This window comes from Jaculus jaculus, chromosome 18, assembly GCF_020740685.1.
Source record: "Jaculus jaculus isolate mJacJac1 chromosome 18, mJacJac1.mat.Y.cur, whole genome shotgun sequence".
In the NCBI taxonomy this organism is placed as follows: Eukaryota; Metazoa; Chordata; class Mammalia; order Rodentia; family Dipodidae; genus Jaculus; species Jaculus jaculus.
Genome location: NC_059119.1, coordinates 57,791,991 through 57,807,352, shown reverse-complemented (window position 1 = coordinate 57,807,352; position 15,362 = coordinate 57,791,991). Strand labels below are relative to the sequence as shown.

The following is a 15,362-nucleotide window of genomic DNA, read 5'->3' as shown; positions in this document are numbered from 1 at the left end:
TCTTCAAGTGGACAGAAAAGGATCCAGAAAGAATAACTGACCACTGCACTGACAGGCTACTCCTAGGCCCTTCCTTGAGTGACCCATTCAGGAGGCAGGGAGGCAGTCTATTTGACTCAGTGGCATTTCCACGGCCCGCAGCAAGTTCGGAACGAATGTTCATTAGATGTGAGTTGCTGTGGTGGTCTGAATGTAAAGCGGCCCGCAGCCTCAAGTCGTGTGTAGCTGGTAGAGCCTTGGGGGCGGGCCTTGCTGGAGGCGCCTGTCACTGGGGATGCGCGTTTTACGGTTTTGTGGTCCAGCCCCCTTCCAGGGCCAGTCGCTTCATTCTCGGGGCTCCCTCTGCTGTTGTGGAGCAGACGGAGCCGGCTTCCGGCCAGCACCACGCCGCCCCTGCCACAGGAGGCTTCCTCTAGAATCCCCGAGCCAGATAAGCCGCCTCCTCCCACACGCTGCTTCTAGTTGGGTGTTTTGTCCGCGCAACAAGGAAGTAACTGCAACAACGATTATATTTTTTGTTTTGTTTTGGTTTTGCAAGGTAGGGTCTTACTTTAGCCCAGGCTAACCTGGAACTCACACTGTAGCCCAGGCTGGCCTCAAACTCATGACCAATCCTCCTACCTCAGCCTCTCAGGTGGTGGAATTAAAGGCATGCACCACAATGCCTGGCCTAATGACTATTTTAAACAATTTATGAAAAACATTTCTTACTGTGTGTGGTGTGGCACACCTTTTATCCCAGCACTTGGGAGGCAGAGGTAGGAGGACCACCGTGAGTTCGAGGCCAGCCTGAGACTACATAGTGAATTCCAGGTTAGCCTCGGCTAGAGTGAGACCCTACCTCAAAAAACCAAAAAACAAACAAATAAATAAATAAATAAAATAATAATAATAAATGAAATGAAAACAAAAAAGCAAAAATACACTCTGGATAAATATAAGGGAAATTTAAAATTTCATAAATGATAGGTTCTCTGTTCATGTTCTATAGAAAAATGAAAAAGAGAGCTATGTGACTATTTTACAGTGTGATAAGGAATAATAGCCTGCATAGTATCTTTTGGGATGGGAACTGCCAGTAAATTGGTAGAGTGGTGACTAGCATGCACAAGGCCCTGGTTTAACCCCCGCACCACATAAACCAGGCATAGTGATGCATGCCTCCAGTTCTAGCACTGAGGTAAAGGCCAGAGGATCAGAAGTTCAGTCATGCTTGGCTCACTGTTGCAAGCCTATAGCCTGGGCTATGTGGGACCCTTTCTTAAAACAAAACCAAACAAAAAGGATAATCCAATATGAGCATATAAAGACGTTAAAAGTCAACTTTGTGGGCTGAAGAGATGGCTTAGCAGTTAAGGCATTTGTCTGTAAAGCCAAAGGATTCCGGTTCGATTCTCCAGGACTCACATAAACCAGATGCACAAGGGGGCGCATGCATCTGGAGTTCATTTGCAGTGGCTGGATGCCCTGGCATGCCCATTCTCTCTCTCTCTCCCTCTGTTTCTCTCCCTCAAATAAATAAATAAAATATATTTTTTAAAAAGTTAACTTTAGCCAGGCATGGTGGTGCACGCCTTTAATCCCAGCACTCGGGAGGCAGAGGTAGGAGGATCACCATGAGTTCGAGGCTACCCTGAGACTACACAGTGAATTCCAGGTCAGCCTGGGCCAGAGTGAGACCCTACCTCGAAAAACCAAAAAAAAAAAAAAAAGTTAACTTTGTTTAGTCTGAACATTCTAATGTGAAAATCTATAATCCAAAATGCCCCAAATGCATAGCATTTTGGGTACAGTCACATCACAAGTGGAAGGTTCCCTCCCTGACTTCATGTGGCAAGTCAGTCAAAACGAGGCTCAGGGCAGAGCATGGTGGCTTACATCTGCTAATTCCAGCGCTCACCAGGAGGCTGAGGGAGGACTTCAAACTCAAGGCATAACTCAAAAACAACAAAAGCCAGGGGTGGTGGTGCACACCTTTAATCCCAGCACTCGGAAGGGAGGCAGAGAGAGGTAGTAGGATTGCCATGAGTTCGAGGCCACCCTGAGACTACATAGTGAATTCCAGGTCAGCCTGGGCCAGAGTGAGACCCTACCTCAAAAAACAAAACAAACAAACAAACAAAAAATGTACAATAAAAATATTTATAAAGCCGGGAATAGCGGCACACGCCTTTAATCCTAGCACTCGGGAGGCAGAGGTAGGAGGATCGCCATGAGTTTGAGGCCGGCCTGAGACTACATAGTGCATTCCAGGTCAGCCTGGGATACAGCGAGACCCTACCTTGAAAAAACAAACAACAACAACAAAAAGTAAAATAAACAAATATATTTTATAAAATTACCTTTAGACAGAATTTAAATATATATATGAAACATAAATGAAAGTCTGTGTTTAGACAGTCAACTCTCCTACCTTGTGACAAAATATCAAAGAAAATCACCTTAAAAAGTAAAAGAGAGCCGGGTGTGGTGGCGCACACCTTTAATTCCAGCACTTGGGAGGCAGAGGTAGGAGGATCACCATGAGTTCGAGGCTACCCTGAGACTACATAGTGAATTCCAGGTCAGCCTGGACCACAGTGAGACCCTACCTCAAAACACCAAAAAAAAAAAAAAAAAAGAAAGAAAGAAAAAGAACAAGTAAAAGAGAGCCAGGGATGTTACTGCGTGTCTGTAATCCACCCAGTGTCGGGGAGGTGGAGGCAGGAGAATCAAGAAGTTTACGTCACTCTCACCTACATCTGCTGGTGCTAAAGGCAGCCTGGGCTAGACTGAGACCCTACCTCTTATTTTGGCTCACAAAGATTTCATTCCAGTTTCTAGGCTCCACTGTTTCTGAGCTATGGTAAATAGAACATTATTTCTGGGAGTGTGATGTCAACTGTGAACTTGACAGGATCTAGATACATGTGAGGTATCACATAGATTAGATTAGCCACTGTGTGCAGTCTGTGTGAGATTATTTTAAATGAATTAAAGTGGGAAGACCCCCCCTTAATTGTGGGTAGAACCATTTCATAGGCTGGGGTTCTGTATGAAGAGGGAGAGACATGGCCTGGGGAGATGGCTCTGTGGCCAAGGGCACTTCCTGGCAGATCCTGCCAAGCCTGGGCTCAATTCCCAAGCACACACATAAAGCCAGATGCACAAAACTACGCAAGTTTCTGGAGTTGGTTTGCAATGGCAGGAGGCCCTGGAGCATTCCTCATCCTGTCTCTATCCTTCCAAATAAATATTATATACACACATTATCTCTCTCTCTCTCTCTCTCTCTCTCTCTCTCTCTCTGTGTGTGTGTGTGTGTGTGTGTGTGTATGTGTGAACTTAGGTGTTCTGAATGCTAGGTTCCCAGCTGTGGTGCTTTGACTCAGGTGTCCCCCATGAACTCAGGTGTTCTGAATGCTAGGTTCCCAGCTGTGGTGCTTTGACTCAGGTGTCCCCCATGAACTCAGGCGTTCTGAATGCTAGGTTCCCAGCTGTGGTGCTTTGACTCAGGTGTCCCCCATGAACTCAGGCGTTCTGAATGCTAGGTTCCCAGCTGTGGTGCTTTGATTCAGGTGTCCCCCATGAACTCAGGCGTTCTGAATGCTAGGTTCCCAGCTGTGGTGCTTTGACTCAGGTGTCCCCCATGAACTCAGGCGTTCTGAATGCTAGGTTCCCAGCTGTGGTGCTTTGACTCAGGTGTCCCCCATGAACTCAGGTGTTCTGAATGCTAGGTTCCCAGCTGTGGTGCTTTGACTCAGGTGTCCCCCATGAACTCAGGCGTTCTGAATGCTAGGTTCCCAGCTGTGGTGCTTTGACTCAGGTGTCCCCCATGAACTCAGGCGTTCTGAATGCTAGGTTCCCAGCTGTGGTGCTTTGACTCAGGTGTCCCCCATGATCTCAGGTGTTCTGAATGCTAGGTTCCCAGCTGTGGTGCTTTGACTCAGGTGTCCCCCATGAACTCAGGTGTTCTGAATGCTAGGTTCCCAGCTGTGGTGCTTTGATTCAGGTGTCCCCCATGAACTCAGGTGTTCTGAATGCTAGGTTCCCAGCTGTGGTGCTTTGACTCAGGTGTCCCCCATGAACTCAGGTGTTCTGAATGCTAGGTTCCCAGCTGTGGTGCTTTGACTCAGGTGTCCCCCATGAACTCAGGTGTTCTGAATGCTAGGTTCCCAGCTGTGGGGCTTTGACTCAAGTGTCCCCCATGAACTCTGGTGTTCTGAATGCTAGGCTGCCAGCTGATGGAGATTTGGGACTTGACGCCTCCTGGAGGGAGTGTATTGTTGGTGGTGGGCTTATGGGTGTTACAGCCAGTGTCCACTTGCCAGTGTTTGGCACACTCTCCTGCTGTTGATGTCCACCCTCTGCTCATGCCCTCATTTTCCTCTACCACCATGGAGCTTCCCCTCAAGTCTTTAGGCCAAAATAAACCCTTTTGCCCACAAGCTGCTCTTGGTCAGTGTTTTCTGCCAGCAATGCGAATCTGAATGCAGCAGTGAAGTTGGTATTGAGGAGTGGTATCATTGCTGACACCAGACTGTGTGGCTTTTGGCTTTTTGGAGCAATTTCTGAGAAGAATGCTGGAAGGATTTGAAATCTTGGCCTAAGAGACGCCTTGCAGTGCTGTAAGTACAGCTTGATGGACTATTCTGGTCAGAGCTGAAAACCTGAATGCAATAAGAACTAAGGACTGTGAGGTTTGGCTTATGCAGGTGAGAAAGAACTTCATCTGCACTGGGCTAGAAGCAGCTTGTGTGTGAGAGGCTTGCTGTTATGCCTGTGTCCTGAGAACTTGTGCAGGGCTGCTTTGCATAGAAATGAACTGGTATGAGCAGAGGGATATGGCACAGAAAAAACTAAATCTTTGGGCCCAAACTGCTGCCCATTCAGCTGCAACTGTATGAGAGATCACAACCGTTGAGATTGGGCTATCTAGCCTGCACTGGGACAATAGGAAGAATGTAGATTCTTTTGAAGGGGCCTGAGTGCTCAGGAGTCTCGTGTTGTCTGCTTTATTCCCCCCTGGATTAACAAACTGGCACCCTACCTGGTATTGTGGAGTATAAGAAATGCAGGAAAGAGAGGGTCACTGAATTTACACCACAGTCTTGTGTTTTAGAAACAGACATGGGCAGTGTGAAGCAAGTTTGCTGGATGCCTGCATGGAGACCTGATGAAGCTGTGAGCATGGACCATGAGTTGCAGTGGAGACGACCCAGTGGAGATGCCGGGACCAAAAGACCACTGCTAAGGAAAGCTGCTGGCCCCAGATGAAGCTTTCCAGCACTGTGAGTAGCCTAGCTAGAGGGGCAGAATTGGAATTCCAGAGACTTCTTACTGGTTAGAATTATTGTGCTTGGAAATTTGTCACTGACTATAGAGTTGTTAAACTTGGAGCTACAGAGTTTGATGTTTGCCCTGTTTTTAATCTTGTATTGGTTAAATATTTCTTTGCTATGCCCAATGTCATCTTTTGCAGTGTGACTTTCTTCTGTGCCATTATGGGTTTTGGTTTTTTTTTTGTTTTTGTTTTTGGTATTATGGCTCAGTTGAAAGATCTTGGATTATGGGGATGTTTGAACATCATTGGGCTTGATAAAACTATAGGACTCTTAAAGTTGGACTGAATGTATTTTATTTTATATCATATATGGTTATCAGTTTATGGGGGCAAGGGGCAGAATGTGGTGGTTTGATTCAGGTGTCCCCAATAAACTCAGGTGTTCTAAATGCTAAGTTCCCAGCGAATGGAGATTTGGGAATTAGCGCTCCTGGAGGAAGTGTATTGTTTGGGGGGGGGGGCTTATGGGTGCTATAGCCAGTGTACCCTTGCCAGTGTTTGGCACACTCTCCTGCTGTTGTGGTCCACCTGATGTTGGCTAAGGGGGAGATGTCCACCCTCTGCTCATACTATTGTTTTCCCCTGCCAGCATGGAGCTTCCTCTTGAGTCTGTAAGCCAAAATAAACTTTTTTCCCACAAGCTGCACTTGTTCAGGTGTTGTTTTCCAGCAATGGAAACCTGACTGCAAAAGGCTGTAACCTGGAATGAAGCTGAAATAAACCCTCTTCCCTTAAAGAAATTTTTGCCAGATATTTTGTCTCAGCAACAAGGTGACTGAGGCAGAAAGAATGTGGCAGGGCAAGGCTGCTCACCTCCTAACAGCTAGTAGGTGTGGAGGGAAAATGAGAGCGCACCAAGGGGTGAGGACAAAATAGAAACCTGGACACCCACTTCTTCCAGCTAGACCCACATGGCAGTCTCCATCACATCCATAGTCCCATTAGGCTGGGGACCAAGCTTCTAGCACATGGCTTTTGAGGGACAGGTAAGATCTAAACCATAACAGGTATGGACTGGAGAAATGGCTTAGTGGTTAAGGTGTTTGTCTGTGAAGCCAAAGGACCCAGGTTCAATTCTCCAGGACCCATGTAAGCCAGATGCATCTGGACTTCGTCTGCAGTGGCTAGAGGCCCTGGCGTGCCCATTCTCTCTCTGTCTGCCTCTTTCTTATCTCTTTCTCTTTGCTTGCAAATAAATTAAATTAAAAAGTATTAACAGGTACACATATTAAAAAAAAAAAAGCCAAACTCTGAAACTCTCCTGGTCCCCAGCATTTTGATAAGAGTCACTAACCCGACGTAAAGAGCACTCCTGGACTGAGAGATGGCTCTGTGGTTAAGGCGCTCGCCCACAAAGCCTAACAACCTGGGTTCGGTTTCCTAGAACCCATGTAAGCCCAACACACAAGGGGGTGCATGCATCTGGAGTCTGCATATAGTGGCTAGAGGCCCTGGTGCGCCCATTCATTCATTCTCTCTCTCTCATAAATAAATAAAAAGAAAAAAATTTAAACAGAAGAACTTTTTGTATGCTTATAAAAAATTAAGTTGTGGGCTAGAGAGATGGCTCAGCTGTTAAGGTGCTTGCCTGTAAAGCCAAAGGACCCAGGTTCAATTCCCCAGGACCCACATAAGCCAGATGCACAAGGTGGCACATGCGTCTGGAGTTCATTTGCAGCAGCTGGAGGACCTGGAGTGCCCATTTTCTCCCCACCTCCCTCCTGCCTCTTTCTCAAATAAATAAATATACAATTGTTTTTAAAAGTAGCATCAAACAACTGCTAATCCTTCAGAGTTTACAGGGATTAGGGATGTAGCTCATGCTTATTTAAATTGTCAGAAATGCTCAAAGAAACGAGCAACCTCAGTTATATGAAAGCTACTTCTTTATTCGTGACAGGGTCTCGCTAGCCCAGGCTGGCCTGGGGCTCAATGTGTGGCCCAAGGGAAGCTCAGACTTGCAATGGTCCTGTTTTTGCAACAAAAGAATGTTTACAGAATGTTTTAAAATGTCTAGAAAAGGGTTGTTTCTAACTGCAAAATGTCACACCAAATGTTTAGACTTCTTTGTGTATAAGAATTCTCATTGTTGAGTAGCCTGCTCTTAATTTTTCAAGTCAGAACATTCCAGAAAAACACAGAACACTGTTGCTTCTAGCATTTTATCAGTACATCAGCAAGCATGTTGTACTGCCATCTACAGTAATAAAACAGAACTACACCTGATAGTTAAAAGTGAGTCTATATTCCTAGGCAGCATTTTAAAATCACATTTTGAGCCGGGCATTATGTTGAAAGTGTGTAAGCAAGGCACCTGGGTGGCAGCAGCAGGATGATCACAACGAGTTTGAGAACTGCCCGCCCTACATCATGGATTTCACACCAGTCTGGGCTGAAAAGTAAAATCCAGCCTCAAATTAATTAATGCACATGTTTTGTGTCCATTTTTATACTCAATGTATTATGCTATCCAGAAAATACAACTTTATACAAAAAATGCAAAACGTCTTGAAAAGAGAAAACTATGTTCAATGTTTTAAAAAAACTGGCTTTTTCATAAGAATGAGGCATCAATGTTCTGCATAATATAAATCTAAGTACAGAAGCTATTATCACTATTCTTCGATGACTTTTTATAAATTTGTTGGCACAAGCTTGTAATCATTGTTGTGGAGGCTGGGCAACTTGGTGAGACCTTGTCTCAAGAATAAAAAAGTAAACCGGGCATGGTGGTGCATGCCTTTAATCCCAGCACTTGGGAGACAGAGGTCAGAGGATCACCATGAGTTTGAAACCACCCTGAGATTACATAGTGAATTCCAAGTCAGCCTGGAGCAGAGTAAGACCCTACCTCAAATGAAAAACTAAGTAAAAATTAAAAAGTAGGGGCTGGAGAGATGGCTTAACAGTTAAGGTGCCATGCCCATGAAGCCTTAGGACCCAGGTTCGATTCTCTAGATCCCCTGTAAACCAGATGCACAAGGTGGCGCATGCGTCTGGAGTTTATTTGTGGTAGCTACAGGCCCTGGTACACCAATTCTCTCTCTCTCTGTCTGTCTCTCTGATAAATAAAAATAAATTTAAAAATCAAAAAACTAGAGAGGACTAGGGATGCGGCTCAGTGGTAAAGCAAACGTACCAAGCCTGACGTTCAATCCCAAGTCCTAGGGTTGGGGGACGAGTAAGGGATCCCCATGCCATCTTGGGGTAGGTGCAAAATAGTGCCAACAAGATGATGCTTCCCGAGAAATAGCCACAAAAAATGCATGGCCACCCCGGAGGACAAACAGGTCAGCAAGGAGTCACTGGCCTGAGAGGCAGGGGCTCCACAGGAGGAGCGCTTACCAAACAACTATGGAAGGCGTTGGCAAAAGAGGCCAAAAGACCCTGGGAGAGCAGCAAGCACAGGCGGGGTTCACAGCAAAGAGAACGGGAGAGCCGGGAGAAAGCAAAGAAGAGAGAGAGAGCTAAAGGAGGGCCGGAAAGACCTGCGGCGCACACGAGCACGGCGGGGGACGAGAGCCGCGCGAGCATCGGGGTCACGCCGGAAGTGAGTTGAAACTAGTGACGCCAGCGAAACCAGAGCCGCCCGCGGGTTTCAGAATGGAGAGAGCTGCCAGGCTGTTCCCCAGTAAGACTGGACTTGCAGACTTGGCAATAGGCACGAATGGAAACCCAACTTCCCCACATCGAGGCCCTCTCTTATTAAAAGCATGCTTGGGGGCTGGAGAGATGGCTGAGCAGTTAAGGTGCTTGCCTGCAAAGCCTAAAGATGCAGGTTCGCTTCCCCAGGACCCACGTAAACCAGATGCAAGGTGGTGCATATGTCTGGAACGGCTAGCCCATTCTCTATTTGCCTTTCTCTCTCTAAAAAATGAATGAATTAAGCTAGACGTGGTGGTGCATGCCTTTTTTTTCCCCTCAAGGTAGGGTCTTGCTCTAGCCCAGGCGAGTGCTGGGATAAGGCGTGCATAGCCGGGAGGCAGAGGCAGGAGGATCGCCGTGAGTGCCATCCTGAGACTACAGATTCTGATCAGCCTGGGGTAGAGTGAAACTATACCTCAAAAAAACAAAACAAAACAAATAAATTAAATAAATATAAATAAATAAACAAAAGTAAAAATAAAATTAAAGAATGATTATCAAGGAAAGTCATGGCAACACAATTAACTTTTCAATCAAAATTTCATAGCTTTAATAGGAGAAACAGTATCAGGCATTCAGGTATTTTGTACAGTACTTTACTATTACAATCTCTTAGATCATGTTACTGGCAAGTTATTTTCCATAAAGCTTAAATTTGCTTTCACATATTAATAATGCTTTTCATGATTTTCAGAATTACATGAAATTTTATATCTATATATGCTAATGTTTATTACTATAAATTTTTGTAATAATTTTACCCAACTATTTACAAGCAAAGAGACAGAGACTGAGAATGGATACAGCAAAGCCTAGAGTCGCTGCAAATGAACTCCACACACAAGCACGACTGTGCGTCTGGCTGTACGTGGGTCCTGGGGAACAGAACCCAGGCCTTCAGTCTTTGCAAGCAAATGCCTATAACCACTGGGCCATCTCTCTAGCCTACTAGTATAAATTTATATCTTTTTGAATCTGAGCAGAATTTTCAGACATAAATTACACACATGAATACAGAAACATCAATGGTCTTGTGTGTGCGCGCGTATGTGTGTGTGTATGGGAACTGTGTGGAGGTCCTTGAGACAAGGTCTCTGCCAACCATTACAGTGTGCTAAGATTACAGACACACCACCTGTGTCCAGCTGTACATGGGTTTTTGGAGATCAAAGTGAGGCCAGCAGGCTTGCAAAGTAAGCACCTTTAACTTCTGTGGGGTTTGAGTCAGGCGTCCCCCATAGACTCAGGTGTTCTGAATGCTGGGTCCCCAGCTGATGGAGATTTGGGAATTAGCGCCCCCTGGAGGCGGTGTGTTGTTGGGGGCGGCTTATGGCTGTTACAGCCAGTTCTCCCTAGCCAGTGTTTGGCACACTCTCCTGTGGCTGTTGTCCACCTGATGATGTCCACCCTCTGCTCATGCCATCGTTTCCCCTGCCATCATGGAGCTTCCCCTCAAGTCTGTAACCCAAAATAAACCTTTTTCCTCACAGCGGCTCTTGGTCGGTGTTCTCTGCCAGCAATGCGAACTGGACTAGGACAGTAAGTAGTCCTGAGGAGTGATGTCATTGCTGCTGGACACCTGACTGCGTGGCTTTGGCCTTTTGGAGCTGATTTTTGAGTGGAAGTATTTGAAACCTTGGCCTAAGAGATGCCTTGCAGTACTGTAAGTACAGCTTGATGGACTACTTTGGTCAGAGTTGGAAAAGTTGAATATCATAATAACTAAAGTTTGGCTCTTGAGGGTGAGAAAGAGCTTTGCCTGGACTGGGCTAAAAGCAGTTTGTGTGAGAGGCTTGCTGTTATGCCCATGTTTTGAGAACTTGTGCAGGGTAGAAATGGACAGGTGTGAGCAGAGAATACAGCACAGAAAAAATGAAATTTTGGAGCCAAACCTGCTGATCATTCAGCTACAACTGTATGAGAGATTACAACCATTAAGATTGGGCCAGTTGACCTGCACTGGGACAAGAGGAGGAATGCAGACTCTTTGGAAGGGATCTGAATGCTGAAGGAGTGTCCTGTTCTTCAAAGTCTGCCTTACCCCCCCCCATTAACAAATTGGCACCCCACCTGGTATTGTGGAGTGTAAGAAATGCAAAAATAGTGAGGGTCATTGACTTTGCAACATGGTCTTATTTTTTTGAAATGGCCATGGGCAAAGTGAAGCAGGTTTGCTGGATGCCTGCATAGAGACATGATGGAGCCATGAGGATGGACTGTGGATTGCAGTGGAGACCCAGTGGAGATGCCAGGACCACATGATGGCTGCTAAGGAGAGCTGCGGACCGCAGATGAAGTTTTCCAGGACTGTGAATAGTCTAGCTGGAGAGGCAGAATTGGAACTCCAGAGACATGTTGCTCGTTAGAAATACTGATTGGACTTGGAGACTTATCACTAGCTAGAGTTGTTGGACTTGGAGCTACAAGTTTGATGTTTACCCTGTTTAAATCTTGTATTTGTTGAATAATTCTCTGCTATGTCCAATATCATCTTTTACTGTGTGTTTGTTCTGTGCCATTATGGGTTTTGGGGGAGGGATTTTTTTTTTTTTTTTTTTGTATTATGGCTCAGTTAAGATATCTTAGACTATAGGAATGCTTAAAAATCATTAGGGTTGATTGAACTCATGTTCAAATCTCCAGGTCCCACATAGCCAAATGCAGTGATGTCAGCATGCAATGTCACACATGCACCACAAGGGGGCGCGTGCATCTGGAGTTGTTTCTCAGCTGCTAAAGGCCAGGGCACTCCTATTCTCTCTCTGCCTCTCTCCTTCTCCCACTCCCCAAAAAAGAATAAGGGCTGGAGAGATGGCTTAGTGGTTAAGGCGCTTGTTTGAGAAGCCTTAAGGACTCAGGTTCAATTCCCCAGAACCCACATAAGCCAGATGCACAAGGTGGCACATTCATCTGGAGTGAGTTTGTAGTGACTAGAGACCCTGGTGTGCCCTTTCTCTCTTTCACTATCAGTCTCTTTCTCTATGAAATAAATGAATGAAATATTTTGAAAAAAAAAAAGATGTGAAAGAATAGAAGGCATTCAATTAGAACATATGATATCAACTCATATTACTTACGTGTCTACAATTACATCTGAGACTGTATGGACTTTATTTTGGTGGTGCTGGGGCTCAAGCCCAAAGCCTTGCATGTGCCAGGCAAGCACAGCATTTGCTACATCCTTTGGCCCTTGGTGTTTTGGGATAGTGTCTTGTCATGCAGCCCGTGCTGGCCTTGAACTGGGATCTTACTGCTGGGGTAACAAACACGTGCCATTGTAGTCTACCACCACAACCTAGTGAGATATTCAGTACCCTATATTGCCATGAGATGACCCATTCGCTTTTGGCAAAGTAGGTACATTTTTTGTTCTTGTATTTGAATGTTGCAAGCAAAAGTGTCCCATAAACACAGGAGGCTGCACGCACTGCTTAATGATCTGGTGCACATGGAAGGCCCAGGGTCAATTTTCAACACCAAAGGACAAAACATACGCAGAATTGTGTTTTAAGGGCGTAAACAAGTGGTAAAGAATAACAAATACAGATGAAATTTCAACAGTGACTTTAAATAGTTATCATTTAGGCTGTTTAGACTCTCTAAAATCTACTCTTCAAGACAAGTGGCCATGATTTTCTAAGAAACAAATGCAGTAACACGGAAATGTACAATATAGTTCCTAACACAGAGAATGTCAACAACAACAACAACAACAACAAGAAAACATTTTTACAATCTTTCTCCATGCACTTTGGTACTAGATGCATTCCTATGACTAATTCTGGGTCGACAGCACTTAATGAATATGGTTAGTGGTCATTAGCGACAAGTTAACTACTGAACATCTGAGACGTGGCTATTCCAATTGGTGTTTTAAATGTAAAATGCACATCAAGTTTTAAAGACCTTGTTAAAAAAGAAAAATTAAAAAATAAATATGTGTGTGTGTGTGTGTGTGTGTGTGTATGTACAAAACTGAGGCTGAGGAGATAGCTCAGCAGTTAAAAGCTCTTGCTTACAAAGTCTGACAGCCCACATTCAACTCCCTAGTACCCACATAAAGCCAGATGCATAAAGTGGCACGTGCGTCTACAGTTCTGGCATGCCCATTCTCCACTCCCTCTTGTATTTGCCTCTCTCTGCTTACAAATAAATAAACAAAAAATTAAAAATATACATATGAGGGCTGGAGGGATGGCTTAAGGTTAAGGTGCTTGCCTGCAAAGCCAAAAGACCCAGATTCAATTCCCCAGGACCCACCTAAGCCAGATGCACAAGGTGGCACATGTGTCTGGAGTTTGTTTGCAGTGGCTGGAGGACCTGGCATGCCCATTCTTTCCCTCCCCCTTTCTCTCTGTCTCTCTGCCACTGTCAAATAAATAAATATAGTTTTTAAAAAATACCTAAGAATGGGGCTGGAGAGATGACTTAGCAGTTAAGGCGTTTGCTTGCAAAGCCAAAGGATCCCAGTTCGACTCTCCAGGACCCACATATAAGCAAGATGCACAAAGGGGCACATGCATCTGGAGTTCATTTGCAGTAGCTGGAGACCCTGCCATGCCAATTCTCTCTCTCTCCAATAAATAAATAAAACATATTACAAGTACATAAGAATGTATAGTTGATACACTTAATACATTGTATAGAGATCTAAACATGCAGTGACATTACTTTTAATACACTAAATCAATAACGCATATTAAAAAATGTATAGTAGCCTAACATGGTGGCACATGCACTTGTCCCAGCACTTCGGAGGTGGTGGCAGAAGGATCAGGAATTCAAGATAATCCCCAGCAAAATAATGAATTTGGGGCCAGCATGGGCTACATGGGGCCTTATCTCAAAAAAACAAAACTAGGAGCGGGGCGTGGCAGCGCATGCCTTTAATCCCAGCCCCTGGGAAACAAAGGTAGGAGGAGTTTGAGGCCACCCTGAGAGGACATAGTGAATTCCAGGTCAGCCTGGGCCAGAGTGAGACCTTACCTCGAAAACAAAAACAAAAACAAAAACAAAAATTAGGGCTCGAGAGATGGCTTAGTGGTGAAGGCTTTTGCCTGCAAAGCCAAAGGATCTAGGTTTGATTTCCCAGAACCCACGTAGGCCAGATGCTGGAGGTCCTGACATGCCCATTCTCTCTCTCCCTCTATTGCCTCTTTCTTTCTCTCCAATAAATAAATAATTTTTATAAAAAAGAAAACTTCACTTTTTATGTTTCTGTCTTATTTACTTACTTATTTATTTATTTGAGAGAGAGAGAGAACGGGCGCGGCAGGGCCTCCAGCTGCTGCAAAGGAACTGCAGATGCGTGCGCCACCTTGTGCACCGCGGGTCCAGGGGACTCGAACCTGGGTCCTCAACGGCCAAGCCGATCAGGCCGGCCCGCTCTCGTGTGTTCTCGCGAGACAGCCCAGAGGTTCACAGCCTGACTTCCAGGGGCGCAGACAGCGGATGGAAAAAGCTGCCAACTACCCGTCCCTTCCCGGAGCAGCTGGAGGCCGCGCGCCCCGCCCCGGATGCTGGGGGACCGGCGGGGCTGCGGGCGGGCGGAAGTACCTTAAGAATCGCCCTCATCTTCTCCAGGAACGGGCGGAACTCGTCGGCGGGCACGTCGGGGTAGAGCTGGACGCGCAGCAGCTCCTCCGTGATGCCCGCGTGCCCGTGGAAGGCGTCCTGCGCCAGGCCGCTCAGCAGCCCGCCCAGCGCCTTGCCGCCCTCCAGCTCGGCCGCCATGGCTGCGCCTGCGCGCGCGCCCGGCGACGGTGGCCCCGAGGAGCCTGAAGAGCTCGGGCGAACGCCTATCGGGAAGGTTCAGGGGGAGGAGCCTGAACCCCTGTTCCCAGTGTCCAGCGCTCCCGGTTTTGCTCAGCTTTGTGCTGGCTAGTCCTGAACAAAAATATATAATGCAGATGTTTACGAACTTCTTTATTTATTTATTTGAGAGAGGAGAGGGAGAATGGGCACACCAGCGTCTCTAGCCCATTGCAAACGTACCCCAGATGCATGTGCCACCATGCACGTGCATCTGGCTTACCTGGGTCCTGCGGGATCAAACCTGAGTCCTTGCGCTTCGCTTAACCGCTCAGCCATCTCCCCAGCCCAAGATATTTTAATATATAGACGTCAGGGGGGCTGGGGAGATGGCTTTGCAGTTATAAAGTCCCTTGCTTGCAATGCCTTGGTGGCCCGAGGTTCCATCCCAAACCTCCCATGTAAACTAGGCACCAAAAGTGGCTGAAGCATTTACTATTCATCTGTAGGAACGAGAGGCCCCGACGCACACACCGGTTAAGGCGCTTGCCTGCAACACCAAAGGACCCAAATTCTATTCCCCAGGACCCGCATAAACCAGACGTACAAGGTGGCATATGCATCTGGAGTTCGTTTGCAGCAC

At 46.1% G+C, this 15,362-nt stretch overlaps 1 protein-coding gene across 1 annotated transcript in view; it reads right to left on the bottom strand.

Moving 5' to 3' along the window:
• The window catches only part of Commd1 (copper metabolism domain containing 1), a 68,467-nt gene extending 53,766 nt beyond the window's left edge, over positions 1 to 14,701 (bottom strand). Inside the window, exon 1 of the mRNA XM_004660098.3 lies at positions 14,525 to 14,701. Within this exon, the coding sequence (XP_004660155.2) occupies positions 14,525 to 14,701 (177 nt within the window). The remainder of the gene's footprint in view (positions 1 to 14,524) is intronic.
• Positions 14,702 to 15,362: the final 661 nt, after the last annotated feature.